Source organism: Ranitomeya imitator, chromosome 3, assembly GCF_032444005.1.
Source record: "Ranitomeya imitator isolate aRanImi1 chromosome 3, aRanImi1.pri, whole genome shotgun sequence".
Lineage (NCBI taxonomy): Eukaryota > Metazoa > Chordata > Amphibia > Anura > Dendrobatidae > Ranitomeya > Ranitomeya imitator.
The window spans coordinates 26,019,513-26,041,795 of record NC_091284.1 but is presented as its reverse complement, the minus strand read 5'-3'; the positions used below and the strand labels follow the sequence as shown (position 1 = coordinate 26,041,795).

At 43.0% G+C, this 22,283-nt stretch overlaps 1 protein-coding gene across 1 annotated transcript in view; it reads left to right on the top strand.

Annotated features, from left to right (window-relative positions):
• The first annotated feature begins 329 nt into the window (after positions 1-329).
• Positions 330-22,283, top strand: part of STYXL2 (serine/threonine/tyrosine interacting like 2) — a 72,350-nt gene continuing 50,396 nt past the window's right edge. Inside the window, exons 1-2 of the mRNA XM_069760596.1 lie at positions 330-443; positions 12,454-12,577. Coding sequence (XP_069616697.1) covers positions 12,465-12,577 — 113 coding nt within the window. The 5' untranslated portion in view covers positions 330-443; positions 12,454-12,464. The remainder of the gene's footprint in view (positions 444-12,453; positions 12,578-22,283) is intronic.

Below are 22,283 nucleotides of genomic sequence, written 5' to 3'. Positions count from 1 at the left end.
TATGTACAAGAATATAACTATAATACTGCTCCTATTTACAAGAATATAACTACTATAATACTGCCCTATGTACAAGAATATAACTACTATAATACTGCCCTATGTACAAGAATATAACTACTATAATACTGCTCCTATGTACAAGAATATAACTACTATAATACTGCCCCCTATGTACAAGAATATAACTACTATAATACTGCCCCCTATGTACAGGAATGTAACCACTATATACTGCCATTGTCAGGGTTGGATACAGACGCCATGCTCTCTGCCCCTTCCCCTCCTCCCAGCCCTGGCATTCCTTGTGAGGACAGATATCAGCAGCCAGTGCTGTCCTGCTCCTAATTTTAGCAGTCACAGTACAGTTTGGAGAGTGTCGCCCCCCCGGCCCTCCCTGTGTGATCCAGCACTTCTCCTCCAGGGTGTTCTCAGGACTCCAGGTAAATGTTCTCCTCTCGTGTTCTGCTCCTGTTGGTGGTTTCCGCCTTGGTCTTCGAGGTGCCAGTTCTTGGGGACCTGCGGATTTTCGTGCTGTTGTGTGAAGGCCTTGTCTTGGTCCTTGTCGCTCTTGTCTTGGTCCTTGTCGCTCCGTTAGCTGAGGCCGACCACCTGTCTCCGGCTCTCAGAGACCTGTCACGTCCAGCTGCCCCGGTCTAAGCTCAGTCCTAAATTCGGGTGATATCATCCTTCTACCCTAGGAGGTCGGCGTGATGCCGTCCCCACTATTATAGTAGAAGCTCTTACAGCAATTAGTAATGTAACGCTGGGCACTCGGACACATTGTTGCAAATTTGGCGACTTTTTTTCGTGGCGCCATCCAGGTGTAACTTGAGATTTGGGCAAATTCGCTGCAGAAATCCAAGTGTTTCGTTGCTGATTTTCTGGCAAATCGGAGTTGGATTTTTCTGATGTTTTATTTTTATGTTCTTATTACTTTTTGGTCTGATATAATGTAACATTGTATTTTTCATGTTTATAAACCTCTTTACTCCTAATCGCGGCTGATCGGTAGTGCGGGGGCAGAAGGGGGCGCTCTGGTTACACTTCTCCATAGAGGTGGCGGATGTCCACGGGTGTCTGGGTATAGGGTCATAGGGGTTATAATCTCTCAGTATTTCACTGGATACACTGTGACAAAACTTCAGCTGTGTGAACAGGACCAGATTACATTGTTTGATTGCACCAATTGTATGCTGCCCCTATCCTTTGCTGCCCAATCTTAATTGGTCCCACCTCCCTTGTTCTTGGGAGGTAACAATCTGTTCCGGTTGCTCCGCCCCCGAGGAACAACATTGTTAAAAAAATGTTAAAGGGGTAGTCCAATATTGGAAAGACATGGCTGCCTTTTGTGACATTGGAGCATCTCGGTGGTCCTGTTTTTTTTGGAAGAAGGTAGCCATGTTTTTCTATTCAAGAATTAAACTGTTAATTATCCTTATTCCTGCTTGTGAAAGTTGGGTGACCATCAATATGGACACGATTAGACCTCCCATAAAGGTAGTCAGTCAGTGTTCCTAGATGCAACCTCAGGGGGTACAGCCTATAGGAGTTGTAAAGACTTTCCCTAATTTTCACTCGTAGCTGGTCCTGCTCTCCGCTGAGGAATAGATACATTGTATCCAGTGTGGACAATGCTCTGTGAGCTGCACACATCTCAGTCTGGAGTCCACGGAGCATTGTCTACACTGGATACACTGTATCCGCTTCTCAGCTATATACATAATAGTGTTCATTGTAGAACAGTTTTACTTATAAACTTATTATGCTTTATTTATGAACAATCATAGGTTCGCTAAATGCTAAAACTGAGCTGACATTCTGATTCTCCAGGACATTACGAGTTCATAGACACCAGACATGTCTAGGTTCTCTCTTATCTAAGGGGTGAAAAAAAAATTCCAAAAAAAAAAAAAAAAAAAAAAAAAAATTGCGCCATTTTCCAATACCCGTAGCGTCTCCATTTTTTGTGATCTGGGGTCATATGAGGGCTTATTTTGTGTGTGCTGAGCTGACGTTTTTATTGATACCATTTTTGTGCATATACGTTCTTTTGATCACCCGTTATTGCATTTTAATGCAATGTCGTGGCGACCCAAAAAATTTTGGCGTTTTTGTCTTTTTTCTCACTATACCGTTTAGTGATCAGGTTATTGCTTTTTTGATTGATAGATCGGGCGATTCTGAACCCGGCGATACCAAATATGTGTAGGTTTGGTTTTTTTTTTTAATTGTTTTATTTTGAATGGGGCGAAAGGGGTGTGATTTGAACGTTTATATTTGTTTTATTTTTTTCATATTTTTAAAAACATTTTAACTTTTGCCATGCTTCAATAGAAGCTGGCACCACTGGATTGGCTCTGCTACATAGGAGCGATCATCAGATCGCTCCTATGTAGCTGAATTACAGCCTTGCTATGAGCGTCGACCACAGGGTGGCGCTCACAGCAATCCGGCACTGACAACCATAGAGGTGTCAAGGAGACCTCTGGTTGTCATGCCGACGAACTGATGACGTGACTGGGTCAGCGGTGCTACAATGTGTCAGTGCAGGTAAGAACGGTAGCACTTACTATACAGCTGAAGTTTTGCTACAATGTGTCAGAGTGCAGGTAAGAACAGTAGCACTTAGTATACAGCTGAAGTTTTGCTACAATGTGTCAGTGCAGTTAAGAACGGTAGCACTTAGTATACAGCTGAAGTTTTGCTACAATGTGTCAGTGCAGTTAAGAACTACAAAACAGTATTCAGCTGAAGTTTTGCTACAATGTGTCAGCACAGGTAAGAACTATAACACTTAGTATAAATCCCATGAGAAAGATTTGCGCTGCTGAGGATTTTCTACCTTTGCACATTGTAACAAACCATCAGCTGTGTAGGCAGGACGAGGTCAGGACCTTTTTTTTTGCCTCTGAATCCACCCTCCGTCCGTAGCATCGTGCCGGTATACTGACAGTTAAGTCATTGCTTGAATAACAATTCCCTTGGACTTTCCTTCCATGATTTGTCCCAAAACCGCTGCAAAGCTGAGGCCAAACATAAAAATGCAAAACTGCCCCCTAGATAAATGGAGAATATGCAGGAATTGCTATTTAAGCAACTGCCTCCTGTCATCTGCAAAGTAGATTAGCGCAGAACAGTGGCTGTAATACTTCTGGCGAGGATTTGCTGGCGGGCGGCCGCTCCATAAATGCTGGGAGTGATTGTTTACCCGAATAAATGCGGATCCTATGAAGGGCGAGAGCAGGATCAGCGGCGGATAAGACCCTGATCGCTGCCTGGAAACGCCAGAGCCCCTAGCAACGTGTACGTAGTAACGACGTAGAGATAAAAATATCCATAGCTGCTCCCCCCTGAGCTTTTTACCGAAACCACTGGTTTATAACAGATAAAATAATGATTTCCTCCAGCTTTCATCAGGATCCAGGTGCGTTTCTACAAAGCGATTGCCTGTAAGCGATTGCATCTAATAAAATTATTCCTTATGACTTAAATATCTAGGCAAAGACAGGAGATCATTGTCCGGCAACTGCTCCATAGAAACTTCTGTAAAACCGATTGGTAATATATCTGCCTGCAGAGCATTAGTGGGATACAAACCACCATAAACAGCACCGACATGACCATCACGGCCAGGAACTGGAAATGACTCTCTGGTTCACCAAAGCCGATCTCTAGAAACTGACTGTCACGGGGTCCTTCTCCGATATCACACAATCAACAGAGCCAGCGAAGAGTGAACAATCCCAAGACCTTTATTTAGGCAAAAGTACGAAAGGTCCATAAACGATCCACCACACAAAGGATGAAATAGTCCAGAACACGAATGCAGTTCAGTTACAGGATAAAAGTCCAACAATCCAGCACAGAGGATAACAGTCCATATACTCTTCTTCCTCTCTCTGATATGCTCTTCACATCATGGTTCCACACAGGATCTGAATTTCCCCCAGCTCCTGTCCTCTCCTTATGTCCAGGAGTAGTCAGACAGGTTGGGGTGGTTTTCAGGCCTCCCACACCTGACAAAGGTGCCTGGTGGATTAAGGCACTACAGGGGGTCATTGTTTCAACAAGCTAGTTCAATATGTCATTAGCATATTAGCAAACAACATTATTCACTGACCCCCTGGAGAGATAACAGTACAGGAATGTGGGGGCTGATATCAGATGGCAAATAAGGACTCCTCCTACAAGAGAACACCATGATAATCAGTAAAATATAAATATACACAAAATGATACCCACATAGCATATCACACCATCACAACCTCTCCCCCCTTATAATAAGTGAGCACGCTATAAGGTCTATACAGACCTCTGGCCTGCTCGCTTTAGTCCACATTGCTCAATAGTTTATAGTTCCTTGTACAGTGGCAGGGGTTGCAATAATCATGAGCACTTGTCCATAAATTCCCGGGTCCTGGCTTTATGGTCATACCAGGCTTTTTGTCTGGACTGGGCCATTCGCTGATGTTAATTAGCCAAGGTAGCTAGCTGGGCGAGACAGTCTCTGAACTCTAGAACGTAGGGAATGATGGGCGTTCCGGTATCTGCGATATCTCCCTCCAATTGTTCTTTCAGAAGAGTGAGAGGCCCACGGACCTTCTGCTCCCACAAAATGACTTTGTAACTCCCCAATGTCATTTCCAAGGAGGATATCTGCAGGAAGTCCTCCCATAACTCCAATCCAACACAGTTTTTCTCCAAAACCATAATCCAAACGTACCAAAGCTCGCGAATATATTTGCGGACACCCCCTGCCAGGACAATGGGAATTCCCGGACCCTGGTGAATTGCCTCAGGTCGAACCACACGGGGGTCAGCGATAGTCAGGAATGCCCCCGTGTCTCTAAATCCCAACACTTTGTATCCATCAATTAAGACATCCTGCAGGTGGCGTTGCCGTTGCTCTGTATTTCTGATGGACAAAGGCCGGAGTCCGTACTCTCCAGGAGGGGTATCTATGGTGCCGTGGTCGGTGGTCCACTCTGGTGGGGGTGGTGGTAGCTCTTCCTCAGGCAGGATGGAGTGCACAAGATGTACTGGACGAGGTGGGGCTGTGTGGGGCTCCCACCAAATCCTTGAGGGACAGCCAGACTGCAAATGTCCTGGTTGCCCACACCCATAACATCTCTCTGTGATACCCCGAGGTCGTGGTTGGAACTGTTGGGGCCCAGGATTGTGAGGCGAGATTGTCATCGGCCTGCGGCTGGGTGGAGGGGCAGATATAATCGGAGGGGGATGGGACGCGGGAGCAGGCTGTGGTTCATTGTCCTGAAGCCTCCTCCATTGCGGTTGGATAGTAAGGGCTTCATCGGCCAGGGCTGCAGCTCTATCCACGGTGCACGGCGTGCGCTCCCAGACCCATTCCCGTACCTCTGCTGGGCACTTAGCAAGAATTTGTTCTATAAGGAACACCTGTATAACATCTTCCACAGTAAAGGCGTTTTCTGCTTCCAGCCATCTCCGACATGCCTGGGACATCTTATGTGCATACATCCTAAACGATCCCCCCGTGGTGCATGGGAGGTCTCGGAACTTGGCTCTATATGAGTCTGGGGTGATAGCATGGTAATCCAGGATAGTCCGCTTTACAATGTTATAATCCTGGTTCTGCTGTGAGTCAATGGATCGGGAAGCCTCCGCCAGGCTACCGTTCAGGAGTCCCACTAATAAACGCATCCAGCCAGAGTGGGGCACCTCCATCACAGCACACTGCTGCTCAAAGTCCTTGAAGAACCCCCCCACATCTCCGGAAGCCTCAGCAAAAGGCTTAAACTCTGTCCGGGTGATCCGTACAGGCTCCCGAATCGTTGGGTTTACATTCCACATTGCGTTACTCACTCTTTCCAGCTCCATTGCTTCTTGTCTCCGCTGTGCCCGGCGGGCAGCCTCCACCTTATACTCCAGAGAGACGCCCGGGCCCAGAACCGCCCTCTCTTCTTCGTACCACACCACCCACTGGCTTTTTTGGTGTGGGGGTCCTCGTCTCCAGTACTCATTCTTCAGACATATGGGAGGAGGTGGCCGGGCTGGCACCCACCAGTAGGTCAATTAAGGCCTCTTTAGTCAGTCCCTGGTAGTTCAGGCCCAGGCTCTCTGGCTCTCTCCTGTAAACTGCATACAGTCTAATTTCTGTACTCACTCTGTGGGTGGTTCTCCATTAGGTTACGCTCTGTTGATCCCTCTGCTGCCACCAGTTGTCACGAGGTCCTTCTCCGGTACCACACAATCAGCAGAGCCAGCGAAGAGTGAACAATCCCAAGACCTTTATTTAGGCAAAAATACGAAAGGTCCATATACGATCCACCACACAAAGGATACAATATTCCAGAACACGAATGCAGGTCAGTTACAGAATAAAAGTCCAACAATCCAGCACAGAGGATAACAGTCCATATACTCTTCTTTCTCTCTCTGACGTGCTGTGAACACATCATCATTCCACACAGGATCTGAATTTCCCCCAGCTCATGTCCTCTCCTTATGTCCAGGGGTAGTCAGACAGGATGGGGTGGTTTTCAGGCCTCCCACACCTGACAAAGGTGCCTGGTGGATTAAGGCACTACAGGGGGTCATTGTTTCAACAAGCTAGTTCAATATGTCATTAGCATATTAGCAAACAACATTATTCACTGACCCTGTGGAGAGATAACAGTACAGGAATGTGGGGGCTGATATCAGATGGCAAATAACAGCAATTCATCAATTAGCAAATAACTCATCTTACAAGAGAACACCATGATAATCAGTAAAATAAAAATATACACAAAATGATGCCCACATAGCATATCCCACCATCACACTGATCATAGAGGCTGTCCCTGCTCCCGTCAGCGGCACTGTACCTAATAACCGTTCACGGGATACAGGCTGCCATAAACAGCACTCTGCTGAGAGGATCTGAGGGGGTCCGCGAGGCTATGGCAGGAGACTGTTCACACTGTAAGTGGTTGCTGTAGTGTAATGATCTCATGGAGACAGACTTCACAAGCCGATACCTATACAGAGTACAGACTACCATAAACAGCGTCTGTCTTTGGTCGATGATCCCAAACGTTGAGATTTCTTTATTTTGCTCTTATTCTTGGTTTAGCAACTCCTTAGAACGTCGCGCGTAAGGCCTCAACCACAAATATCCCCCCGAGTCGTCGCCATTCGCAGAATACAGGCTTCCATAAACAGCGTGCGTCGAGGGAACGATTCCTTGTTATAACCAGATAATTGCTACTTGCTCCCTTCTACAGCTTTATTCTCCATTGCTTAGCCCGATACTTGTGTCCACCTATACATGGCCCGCTGCCTGGGGTAGACATATCATTGGTCGTACAGGGGGCCACGTCCAGCTCCAAATTAGGTGGACTTGATGAGATATTGAGCCTCAGAGGGCTCTTACCCCATTTCTGGAGCTGGACTTGCACTGTGCCGCCAGGTGGGCACAGGGAGGTATATGTTAGTTATTGAGGGTGCAGCGTTTTTCATACTGTTGCCCAGGTGTCCCCCTATATTGCACATTACCCCCAGCATTGTGCAATGATGACTACTCCTCCTCTTGCTCGCTGCCTTCTCTGGCGAATGCCCGTGCTCAGCAGTTCTCCGTTACATTGCTATTCACATTCTGCCACGGACGCTTTCCTTCGGGGGGAGATTGATTCTGCCGCTTCGCACCGTGCCGGTGCTGACATTTATGCCTCCTGTTTCCCTCTACGGTCGTTCGGCGTCCACAGAACGAGGCCCTCAGCTCATAAGAACAGCTTGACATAACATCCCATGGCTGGAAACGAGTCCCCGCCATGTGCCGCTTTGAAGATCGTCCTCTCTGTCTGGCTCTTCAGATGTCATGACAAAGCGCGGCCCCTCGCTGGAATGGCGGCGCTCGGCTGTTAAAAGCCCGGCGGCAGGAGAAGGCCCGGCAAATACATTGTGTCACCGCTGAATGTCTGACGACTAGCTCGGGGGGTGAGATGGAAGTGAACTTCAAACTGAAAAATGAAAAGCCTCGTCTGGTCTGCGTGGAAGAGTCGGCGCGAGGCGAGGGACCCGCTGGAGAGCTCTCCGCACGACCACGGCTGCCGATGGAAATAAACAGTAGAAAGTGACAAAACAAAGGGAAGGAAAGTTGGCGCCACGGGGATGTGTGAAATGAGAGATTTTTGAGGGACTTGGTAAGAAAAATGTTAAAAAAAAGGAGGAGGGGAGGAAACACTGAGGAGGGCGAGGAGAACAATAAAAAGACTCACGTTAGGATCTGTTCATACCGCCATTGTGAACCTCCATCACAGTCATATAACCATCATATAACGGTGATATAACCATGTATAATCTAGAGACACAAAACCACGGCAGAACCCAATATAAGCTGAGCATGTCATTCATGCACCATTTCGATCCATCAGACACAGAGTCATAGCTGAACCAAAAGCCAACATGAAATTATATCGTCAGTAATATAATATTATCCTCAATCATCAAATGTCATCAGTCATTAATCACCATCATCAATTATCATATTCAGTCATTATCATCCACAATCACCTTCTTAATCAATAACCATCATTATTACACTCAATGATCATCATCAATCATCAACTACAATTATCAAAAATAATCAAAATCATCATCAATTATATCATCGACTACCATAATCAAATATAATCAACATCATCATCAGTTCGATCATCAATTATTATCAATCATCAACTACCATAATCAAATATAATAAACATCAATTATATCATCAAATATCTTCAGTCATCAATTATCATCCTCAATCACCTTCTTAATCAATAACCATCATTGTTACACTCAATGATCATCAAATATCAACTACCATAATCATCAGTTATATTAAATATCATCAGTCATCAATCATACTCAATCATCTTAATGACCATAATCAATTATTACACACAAAGATCATCATCAAATATCATCAATGATCAACTATCATAAAAAAATCTAATAAACATCAATCATCAATTACAGCATCAAATATCCTCAATCATAAATGACAATAATCAATTATCACTGTCAGTCATCACATTCAATTACCATCATCAATTATCATGGTCAATCATCTTCATAATCAATAACTATAATCAATGATTATCCTCAATTATCGTCATCAATTATTATCCTCAGTCATCGTTATCAACCATCAATTATATAATCAAATATCCTCAGTCATCATCCACTGTAACCAATTATCATCCTCAATCATCTCCAATATCCAAAATCAATGAGTATCCTCAATGATCATTATCAATTAGCATCATGAATTAACATCAACCACCATAATTAATCATTCTCAATCATCAACACCATCAATTTCTATCCTCGGTCATCTTCATCGTCACGATCTTCAATCACTATCAATTATCATTATCATCAATTATCCTCAATCAACAATTACCATCAATCACCATCCTCAATCATCTTCTTACCCAATGACCATTATCTATTATTACAGTCAATGATCATCAATTATCAATCATCAATTACAGCTTCACATCTCCTCAATCATCAATTACAATAATCGGTTATCATCTTCAGTCATTACCATCATCGATTATCATCAAAATCAATTAATAACTAATTATCCTCAATCATCGTGATAGACCATTAATTACATCATCCAATATCTTCAGTCCATCATCCATCCAAATCGGTCACCATCAACTATCGTCGAACATCTTCATAATAAATAATTATAATAAATGATTACACTCAATGATCGTCATCAAATATCAATAATCAATTATCATCTTTAATAACCAAAATAACCAAAATCAATGATTATTCGCAATGATCAACAATTACCATCAAGACATATCATCAATCGTCCTCAACTGCCATAATTAATCATTCCCAGTCATCAACTACCATAATTAATCATTCCCAATCATCAACTACCATAATTAATCATGATCCTCAGTCAACACCATCAATTATCATCCTCATCTTCATCATCAAATTACTATAATCCGATAATGATCCTCAATCAGCATCCCCGACCACTACAATAATCAACTATCATCGATCATTATCAATTACCATACTCAGTTATCATCCCCAGTCAATTACCATAATCATTCACTATCCATAATAACCATCAATTAACAAACTATCGTCCTCAGTCATCATCATCATCATGTTCTTCAATCATCATCATCGATTACCAAAAAAAAATCAACACCCTCGCTGATCAATCATCATTATCAATTATCACAATTATCATCCTCAATAAACAATTCCCATGATCCATAGCAAATGTGGTGCCAATATTCAAAAAGGGCTCTAAAAGTGAACCTGGAAATTATAGGCCAGTAAGTCTAACCTCTATTGTTGGTAAAATATTTGAAGGGTTTCTGAGGGATGTTATTCTGGATTATCTCAATGAGAATAACTGTTTAACTCCATATCAGCATGGGTTTATGAGAAATCGCTCCTGTCAAACCAATCTAATCAGTTTTTATGAAGAGGTAAGCTATAGGCTGGACCACGGTGAGTCATTGGACGTGGTATATCTCGATTTTTCCAAAGCGTTTGATACCGTGCCGCACAAGAGGTTGGTACACAAAATGAGAATGCTTGGTCTGGGGGAAAATGTGTGTAAATGGGTTAGTAACTGGCTTAGTGATAGAAAGCAGAGGGTGGTTATAAATGGTATAGTCTCTAACTGGGTTGCTGTGACCAGTGGGGTACCGCAGGGGTCAGTATTGGGACCTGTTCTCTTCAACATATTCATTAATGATCTGGTAGAAGGTTTACACAGTAAAATATCGATATTTGCAGATGATACAAAACTATGTAAAGCAGTTAATACAAGAGAAGATAGTATTCTGCTACAGATGGATCTGGATAAGTTGGAAACTTGGGCTGAAAGGTGGCAGATGAGGTTTAACAATGATAAATGTAAGGTTATACACATGGGAAGAAGGAATCAATGTCACCATTACACACTGAACGGGAAACCACTGGGTAAATCTGACAGGGAGAAGGACTTGGGGATCCTAGTTAATGATAAACTTACCTGGAGCAGCCAGTGCCAGGCAGCAGCTGCCAAGGCAAACAGGATCATGGGGTGCATTAAAAGAGGTCTGGATACACATGATGAGAGCATTATACTGCCTCTGTACAAATCCCTAGTTAGACCGCACATGGAGTACTGTGTCCAGTTTTGGGCACCGGTGCTCAGGAAGGATATAATGGAACTAGAGAGAGTACAAAGGAGGGCAACAAAATTAATAAAGGGGATGGGAGAACTACAATACCCAGATAGATTAGCGAAATTAGGATTATTTAGTCTAGAAAAAAGACGACTGAGGGGCGATCTAATAACCATGTATAAGTATATAAGGGGACAATACAAATATCTCGCTGAGGATCTGTTTATACCAAGGAAGGTGACGGGCACAAGGGGGCATTCTTTGCGTCTGGAGGAGAGAAGGTTTTTCCACCAACATAGAAGAGGATTCTTTACTGTTAGGGCAGTGAGAATCTGGAATTGCTTGCCTGAGGAGGTGGTGATGGCGAACTCAGTCGAGGGGTTCAAGAGAGGCCTGGATGTCTTCCTGGAGCAGAACAATATTGTATCATACAATTATTAGGTTCTGTAGAAGGACGTAGATCTGGGGATTTATTATGATGGAATATAGGCTGAACTGGATGGACAAATGTCTTTTTTCGGCCTTACTAACTATGTTACTATGTTACTATGTTACTATGATCGTCAATCAATTACCAATATCATAAGCATTCAATTCTGTCTTCAAGCATCATCATCATCATCAACACAATAATTAGCATCAATACATTTGTTATCATCCTTAAAATTATTGTTATTGATCCTAATCAATATCCTCAATGTATCATCGATATCATAATATCCATGAGGACAGTGAATAATCAATCATCATCCTCCGACATCTTACTATTATAATAATATACGGCAGCACATGATGGTCCCCCGCTTCCTATGTGCTATTTATAATAGTAGTGTCTTCTTTTGTGGTAGCGGGGTCTTTTGGACCTATAAGCTGTTAGAATTGAACCCTGTAACTACTTTTCATCATCCACCCTACAAAAACAGTGAAAAATCATCCATAAGATGCTTTATAAAAAGTTGCATACAACTCCATTGACAACCACAAGATGGCAGTGTCATTCATGTGATTGAGTATTCTTGCCACTATAGATGTCACCTCCAGGCTCCTGCCCCTCATGTTGGGATTCTTCCCCCCCAATGCCCCCCCCCCCCCCAAGCAGGCAGTGTTTTACAGCATTACCAGAAATGAATTTCTGTTCTCTGATGTGGTCTCCAAACTGATGCGAAAACTACAACTCTCAGCATCTAGATCATGGCACGCTGGGAGTCGTATTTTCGCAATAGCTGGAGAGCCTCACCAATCTATAAAATATAAATTCACTAATTTTTTTCTTCTTTATTTTCAGGGTGACCCATCATGGCGTCCGGCCAAGACCAAGACCATGAACAAGTGGTCCCTGATAAATGCGACGAGGATGATGATGTTTTGGCCGTCCAAGCCCGATACCTTCGCAGCCCGTCCCCCAGCAAGTGAGTAACATACGGCTGCTCATTTCTGAAGATCAGATTGGAAAAAAAATTCAGAAGTAAAAAAAGTTTTAAAAAGTTAAAAAAAAAAAAAAAAGGTCTTTGAAAAAAAAAAATAGTTTGTGTCGCGTTGTCTGAGATCCACAACTTTTTACCTTTCTGCTGATGGAGCTGTGAGACGACTTGTTCTTTACATGTCTAGCTGCAGTTTTCCTGGATAACATTCTGGGATATATTCGATTGTTTCTATTTTTTTTGTGTGTTTTTTTCAAGCGCTTATTATGTGGATTAACTAATTTTATATTATTTTGATAGATTGGACATAATACTATATAAGATGTAATTATTTATTTTGTATTGATAAAAAATATTTTTTGTACAGTTTATATATATATATATATATATATAATATTCTAGATGGTAGCCCGATTCTAACGCATCAGGTATTCTAGAATATGAATGTATTTACGTCACGCTTAGCACAGCCACGTAGTATATACCACAGCCACGTAGTAAATAGCACAGCCACATAGTATATAACACAGCCACATAGTATATAGCACAGCCACATAGTATATACCACAGCCACGTAGTTTATAACACAGACAGCCACGTAGTATATACCACAGCCATGTAGTTTATAACACAGACAGTCACGTAGTATAGACCACAGCCACGTAGTATATAGCACAGCCACATAGTATATAGCACAGCCACATAGTATATACCACAGCCACGTAGTTTATAACACAGTCACGTAGTATATAGCACAGCCACGTAGTATATAGCACAGCCACATAGTATATAGCACAGCCACATAGTATATACCACAGCCACGTAGTTTATAACACAGCCACATAGTATATACCACAGCCACGTAGCTTATAACACAGACAGCCACGTAGTATATACTACAGCCACGTAGTATATAGCACAGCCACATAGTATATAGCACAGCCACATAGTATATAGCACAGCCACATAGTATATACAGTCATGGCCAAAAGTATTCACACCCCTGCAATTCTGTCAGATAATACTCAGTTTCTTCCTGAAAATGATTGCAATCACAAATTCTTTGTTATTATCTTCATTTAATTTGTCTTACATGAAAAAACACAAAAGAGAATGAAGCAAAAAGCAAAACATTGATCATTTCACACAAAACTCCAAAAATGGGCCAGACAAAAGTATTGGCACCCTCAGCCTAATACTTGGTTGCACAACCTTTAGCCAAAATAACTGCGACCAACCGCTTCCGGTAACATCAATGAGTTTCTTACAATGCTCTGCTGGAATTTTAGACCTTTCTTCTTTGGCAAACTGCTCCAGGTCCCTGATATTTGAAGGCGCCTTCTCCAAACTGCCATTTTTAGATCTCTCCACAGGTGTTCTATGGGATTCCGGTCTGGACTCATTGCTGCCACCTTAGAAGTCTCCAGTGCTTTCTCTCAAACCATTTTCTAGTGCTTTTTGAAGTGTGTTTTGGGTCATTGTCCTGCTGGAAGACCCATGACCTCTGAGGGAGACCCAGCTTTCTCACACTGGGCCCTACATTATGCTGCAAAATTTGTTGGTAGTCTTCAGACTTCATAATGCCATGCACACGGTCAAGCAGTCCAGTGCCAGAGGCAGCAAAGCAACCCCAAAACATCAGGGAACCTCCGCCATGTTTGACTGTAGGGACCGTGATCTTTTCTTTGAATGCCTCTTTTTTTCTCCTGTAAACTCTATGTTGATGCCTTTGCCCAAAAAGCTCTACTTTTGTGTCATCTGACCAGAGAACATTCTTCCAAAACGTTTTAGGCTTTTTCAGGTAAGTTCTGGCAAACTCCAGCCTGGCTTTTTTATGTTTCGGGGTAAGAAGTGGGGTCTTCCTGGGTCTCCTACCATACAGTCCCTTTTCATTCAGACGCCGACGGATAGTACGGGTTGACACTGTTGTACCCTCGGACTGCAGAGCAGCTTGAACTTGTTTGGATGTTAGTCGAGGTTCTTTATCCAACATCCGCACAATCTTGCGTTGAAATCTCTTGTCAATTTTTCTTTTCCGTCCACATCTAGGGAGGTTAGCCACAGTGCCATGGGCTTTACACTTCTTGATGACACTGCGCACGGTAGACACAGGAACATTCAGGTGTTTGGAGATGGACTTGTAGCCTTGAGATTGCTCGTGCTTCCTCACTATTTGGTTTCTCACGTCCTCAGACAGTTCTTTGGTCTTCTTTCTTTTCTCCATGCTCAATGTGGTACACACAAGGACACAGGACAGAGGTTGAGTCAACTTTAATCCATGTCAACTGGCTGCAAGTGTGATTTAGTTATTGCCAACACCTGTTAGGTGCAACAGGTAAGTTACAGGTGCTGTTAATTACACTAATTAGAGAAGCATCACATGATTTTTCGAACAGTGCCAATACTTTTGTCCACCCCCTTTTTTATGTTTGGTGTGGAATTATATCCAATTTGGCTTTAGGACAATTCTCTTTGTGTTTTTTTCATTTAAGACAAATTAAATGAACATAATAATAACAAAGAATTTGTGTTTGCAATCATTTTCAGGAAGAAACTGAGTATTATCTGACAGAATTGCAGGGGTGTCAATACTTTTGGCCATGACTGTAGCACAGACACGTAGTATATAGCACATGGGGCAGTATTATAGTAGGTATATTCTTGTACATAGCCTGTGTACAAGAATATAACTACCATAATACTGCCCCTCTGTACAAGAATATAACTACTATAATACTGCTCCTATATACAAGAATATAACTACTATAATACTGCTCCTATATACAAGAATATAACTACTATAATACTGCCCCTATGTACAAGAATATAACTGCTATAATACTGCCCCTATGTTACATAAACCTAAATAAATAAACCTAAACCTAATTATCAGGAATAACTACTGGATTACAAGTTCACATGAAATATACCAATCCCAAGACTACTATAATACTGCCCCTATGTACAAGAATATAACTACCATAATACTGCCCCTCTGTACAAGAATATAACTACTATAATACGGCTCCTATATACAAGAATATAACTACTATAATACTGTCCCCTATGTACAAGAATATAACTACTATAATACTGCCCCTATGTACAAGAATATAACTACTATAATTCTGCCCCTATGTTACATATGGGCAGTATTATAGTAGTTATATTCTTGTACATAGGGGACAGTATTATAGTAGTCTTGGGACTGGTATATTTCATGTGAAGTTGTAATACAGTAGTTATTCCTGATATTTAGGTTTTCAAACAAGGTTTACAGTGGTAAAGATAGTGTGAAATATTGCTACACACTGAGGGATATAGTATTTTCTATACTTAATACTTGGGGTATGATATCGGTATTCATTTCTGTCACCCCAGGACAGTTTTTGTGGAGTAGATTCCCCTAAGGATCGGTCACATACAGTAGCACGGCGTGGGGGTGAAGTTCTCGGCTGCTTCTGGATTTCATATTAAAACCAAGACCGCTCAATAGGGAATAGGGAGAGATAAGGAAAATGAAAATGGATATCGCTGCCCATTCCAGGCAGAGAACTCTCATTCTTGTGGTGTAATGCCGCAGACCTGCGTTTTGGTTTTCCATTTTTTTTTTCCCAGACATAAAGCTGGAATAAGCAGACCTCTATGGTTGTCATAGCCAGAACATAGCAAGTGAGCATTTCTGCTACACAGAGGCGATCTGATCATCGCCTGTACGTAGCAGAGGCGACCAAAGTCCTGCAGCTTCTAATCTCAGGTGACTATTGAATCATGCAAAAAGTAGAAAAAAATGTTTTTAAAAATATTTAAAAAATATATAAAAATTAATATCACCCTCCCTTTTGCCCCATTCAAAATAAAACAATTAAAAAAAAAAATCAAATCTACATATATTTGGTATCGCTGCTTTCAGAATTGCCCGATCTATCGATATAAAAAAATAATTAACCCGATCAATGCCGTTTAGGGCAACATACAATGCTTTTCTCACTTTTTATTGCATTTCTTTAAGTGAAATGCCATTACCAAAACACAGAAATTGTAGCATTTTTTTTTTTTCGGTGTTTAACATCAGGTTTAGATCTTTTTTTAAAATTTTATTTTAATAGATCAGAATTTTATGGACACGGTGAAACCAAATATGTTTATTTGGGGGGATTTAAACTTTTAGATACTTATTTGAAACTTTTTATTCTTCTATATTATCATTATATTATATATGGGTTCACTATATTCGCTATTATCATTATTTCTGTCCACTTCTCGTCTGCTGTGGTCTTCCTCCTTGCTCCGCAGTCGGTGTTTATTGCCTCCGATTATTGCTGTCTCTCTAACACTGAATGTTCCTCGGATCACATAACTCCCAAGTAAAGGTTACCGCCACTATTATGTCTGCACTGAAGTTTTATTTGAGAAGGTTGGAAGATACAATGGTATCATAAAGCATGGCTGCCGGCATTGCTCCTGATGGGTGGTGTGCTGGGCGCTGCAAGAGGCGCATGCAGCATTAAATCTGTGTTACAGTGCCCCCTGGTGAGTGGAAATGGGAAGTGTCTGCACTAATTCTGGCCTTCTTTGCTCATTAGCATTATATCCCAGCCTGCAGCCTCCAGTACGGATATAATAAGATGATATTATGTATATAGCATGTACGCTAGAGAGGAGGAAAAACTTACCGTAACTTCGTTAAAAGCACTTTTTTTTTTTAATGGTCTGAAACTTTCATATCATCCTCCCCCCAAACACACAAAATACATATACTAACAAATTGATTTGTAATCATAGAATTTATAGAAAAATCCAGATTTCTTTACCACCAATTTTATAGCCCCATACTCAGTCTTTGTCTATGATCCTGACTTCATTCCTAAGTGAATATTACAGGTTGCTGCAGGAGCCACCGTGCCAGCAGAAACAGGAAAGCAGTACTATCTGTGCCTACATCGCTGATAGGAGCCATTGTTATCAGTACTTACATCTGAAGCAGGGAAACTATGGAAGAGACAGAGCTGCAGTCCTATCTGTGCCTGCATAACTGACCTAGAGAAACATGCAGACAGTAATACCTGAGCATGCATCATTTAAAGGGAGAGACAGGGAGACAGTACTATCTGTGCCTACATAATTTACACTGAGATAGATGGAAATGATAATACCTGTGTATGCGTCATTTATAGGGACAGGCGATAGAAGGTGATACTATTTGTACCTACAGGTGAAGGCAGGAAAGCAGTACTACAGTACCTGAACCTACATAATTTACAGGTGGAGACAGGGAGGCAGTACTATCTGTACCTACATCATTTACAGGGATACAGGGAGAGGCAGTACTAACTGCATGTACATCATTTACAGGTAAAGAAAAGAAAGCAGTACTATCTGTGCCTATAGGGAGAGGAAGTACTGTCTGCATGTACATAATTTACAGGGAGAGGCATGGAGGCAGTACTATCTGTACCTACATCATATACAGTTAGAGACAAGGAGGCAGTACTATACTTACCTACATCAATTACAGGGAGAGGCAGTACTAATTGCATGTACAGTACATGTTATGATAAGATAATTCAGTACCACAATGGACATAGAGGTCAGAGCACATACAGTGACCTGACAATAACCCAAAAACAAGAACGAGCTCTGAGACGTGGGAACTCTGCTGACCGCAATCCCTAATCCTCTCCAACCACACTAGAGGCAGCCGTGGATTGCGCCTAACGCTCCCTATGCAACTCGGCACAGCCTGAGAAACTAGCTAGCCTGAAGATAGAAAATAAGCCTACCTTGCCTCAGAGAAATACCCCAAAGGAAAAGGCAGCCCCCACATATAATGACTGTGAGTTAAGATGAAAAGACAAACGTAGAGATGAAATAGATTTAGCAAAGTGAGGCCCGACTTTCTGAACAGAGCGAGGATAGGAAAGGTAACTTTGCGGTCAACACAAAACCCTACAAAAACCACGCAAAGGGGGCAAAAAGACCCTCCGTACCGAACTAACGGCACGGAGGTACACCCTCTGCGTCCCAGAGCTTCCAGCAAGCAGGAAAAAACAAATAGACAAGCTGGACAGAAAAAAACAGCAAACAAAATAGCAAAGCAGAACTTAGCTATGCAGAGCAGCAGGCCACAGGAACGATCCAGGAGGAAACAGGTCCAATACTAGAACATTGACTGGAGGCCAGGATAAAAGCACTAGGTGGAGTTAAATAGAGCAGCACCTAACGACTTCACCACATCACCTGAGGAAGGAAACTCAGAAGCCGCAGTACCACTTTCCTCCACCAACGGAAGCTCACAGAGAGAATCAGCCGAAGTACCACTTGTGACCACAGGAGGGAGCTCTGCCACAGAATTCACAACAGTACCCCCCCCCCCTTGAGGAGGGGTCACCGAACCCTCACCAGAGCCCCCAGGACGACCAGGATGAGCCATATGAAAGGCACGAACAAGATCGGGAGCATGGACATCAGAGGCAAAGACCCAGGAATTATGTTCCTGAGCATAACCCTTCCACTTAACCAGATACTGGAGTTTCCGTCTTGAAACACGAGAATCCAAAATCTTCTCCACAATATACTCCAACTCCCCCTCCACCAAAACCGGGGCAGGAGGATCAACAGATGGAACCATAGGTGCCACGTATCTCCGCAACAATGACCTATGGAATACGTTATGTATGGAAAAAGAATCTGGAAGGGTCAGACGAAAAGACACAGGATTAAGAACCTCAGAAATCCTATACGGACCAATGAAACGAGGTTTAAACTTAGGAGAGGAAACCTTCATAGGAATATGACGAGAAGATAACCAAACCAAATCCCCAACACGAAGTCGGGGACCCACACAGCGTCTGCGATTAGCGAAACGTTGAGCCTTCTCCTGGGACAAGGTCAAATTGTCCACTACATGAGTCCAAATCTGCTGCAACCTGTCCACCACAGTATCCACACCAGGACAGTCCGAAGACTCAACCTGCCCTGAAGAGAAACGAGGATGGAACCCAGAGTTGCAGAAAAACGGCGAAACCAAGGTAGCCGAGCTGGCCCGATTATTAAGGGCGAACTCAGCCAAAGGCAAAAAGGACACCCAGTCATCCTGATCAGCAGAAACAAAGCATCTCAGATATGTTTCCAAGGTCTGATTGGTTCGTTCGGTCTGGCCATTAGTCTGAGGATGGAAAGCCGAGGAAAAAGACAAGTCAATGCCCATCCTACCACAAAAGGCTCGCCAAAACCTCGAAACAAACTGGGAACCTCTGTCAGACACGATATTCTCTGGAATGCCATGTAAACGAATCACATGCTGGAAGAACAATGGCACCAAATCAGAGGAGGAAGGTAATTTAGACAAGGGTACCAAATGGACCATCTTAGAGAAGCGATCACAGACCACCCAAATGACTGACATTTTTTGAGAGACGGGAAGATCTGAAATAAAATCCATAGAGATATGTGTCCAAGGCCTCTTCGGGACCGGCAAGGGCAAAAGCAACCCACTGGCACGAGAACAGCAGGGCTTAGCCCGAACACAAATACCACAGGACTGCACAAAAGTACGCACATCCCGCGACAGAGATGGCCACCAAAAGGATCTAGCCACTAACTCTCTGGTACCAAAGATTCCAGGATGACCAGCCAACACCGAACAATGAACCTCAGAGATAACTTTATTCGTCCACCTATCAGGGACAAACAGTTTTTCCGCTGGGCAACGATCAGGTTTATTAGCCTGAAATTTTTGCAGCACCCGCCGCAAATCAGGGGAGATGGCAGACACAATTACTCCCTCTTTGAGGATACCCGCCGGCTCAGATAAACCCGGAGAGTCGGGCACAAAACTCCTAGACAGAGCATCCGCCTTCACATTTTTAGAGCCCGGAAGGTACGAAATCACAAAGTCAAAACGGGCAAAAAACAGCGACCAACGAGCCTGTCTAGGATTCAACCGCTTGGCAGACTCGAGATAAGTCAAGTTCTTATGATCAGTCAAGACCACCACGCGATGCTTAGCTCCTTCAAGCCAATGACGCCACTCCTCGAATGCCCACTTCATGGCCAGCAACTCTCGATTGCCCACATCATAATTTCGCTCAGCAGGCGAAAACTTCCTGGAAAAGAAGGCGCATGGTTTCATCACCGAGCAATCAGAACTTCTCTGCGACAAAACAGCCCCTGCCCCAATCTCAGAAGCATCAACCTCGACCTGGAACGGAAGCGAAACATCTGGCTGACATAACACAGGGGCAGAAGTAAAACGACGCTTCAACTCTTGAAAAGCTTCCACAGCAGCAGAAGACCAATTGACCACATCAGCACCCTTCTTGGTCAAATCGGTCAATGGTTTAGCAATACTAGAAAAATTGCAGATGAAGCGACGATAAAAATTAGCAAAGCCCAGGAACTTTTGCAGACTTTTCAGAGATGTCGGCTGAGTCCAATCATGGATGGCTTGGACCTTAACAGGGTCCATCTCGATAGTAGAAGGGGAAAAGATGAACCCCAAAAATGAAACCTTCTGAACACCAAAGAGACGCTTTGATCCCTTCACAAACAAAAAATTAGCACGCAGGACCTGAAACACCGTTCTGACCTGCTTCACATGAGACTCCCAATCATCCGAGAAGATCAAAATGTCATCCAAGTACACAATCAGGAATTTATCCAGGTACTCTCGGAAGATGTCATGCATAAAGGACTGAAACACTGATGGAGCATTGGCAAGTCCGAATGGCATTACTAGATACTCAAAATGGCCCTCGGGCGTATTAAATGCAGTTTTCCATTCATCGCCTCGCTTAATACGCACAAGATTATACGCACCACGAAGATCTATCTTGGTGAACCAACTAGCCCCCTTAATCCGAGCAAACAAATCAGATAACAATGGCAAGGGGTACTGAAATTTAACCGTGATCTTATTTAGAAGGCGGTAATCTATACAAGGTCTCAGCGAACCATCCTTCTTGGCTACAAAAAAGAACCCTGCTCCTAATGGCGACGATGACGAGCGAATATGCCCCTTCTCCAAGGACTCCTTCACATAACTCCGCATAGCGGCGTGCTCAGGCACAGATAAATTAAACAGTCGACCTTTTGGGAATTTACTACCAGGAATCAAATCGATAGCACAATCACAATCCCTATGCGGAGGTAGGGTATCGGACTTGGGCTCATCAAATACATCCCGGTAATCAGACAAGAACTCTGGAACCTCAGAATGGGTGGATGACGAAATAGTCAGAAATGGGACATCACCATGTACCCCCTGACAACCCCAGCTGGACACAGACATGGATTTCCAATCTAATACTGGATTATGGACTTGTAGCCATGGCAACCCCAACACGACCACATCATGCAGATTATGCAACACCAGAAAGCGAATAAACTCCTGATGTGCAGGAGCCATGCACATGGTCAGCTGGGCCCAGTATTGAGGCTTATTCTTGGCCAAAGGCGTAGCATCAATTCCTCTCAATGGAATAGGACACTGCAAGGGCTCCAAGAAAAACCCACAGCGCCTAGCATACTCCAAGTCGATCAAATTCAGGGCAGCGCCTGAATCCACAAATGCCATGACAGAATATGATGACAAAGAGCAGATCAAGGTAACGGACAGAAGAAATTTTGACTGTACCGTACCAATGGTGGCAGACCTAGCGAACCGCTTAGTGCGCTTAGGACAATCAGAGAT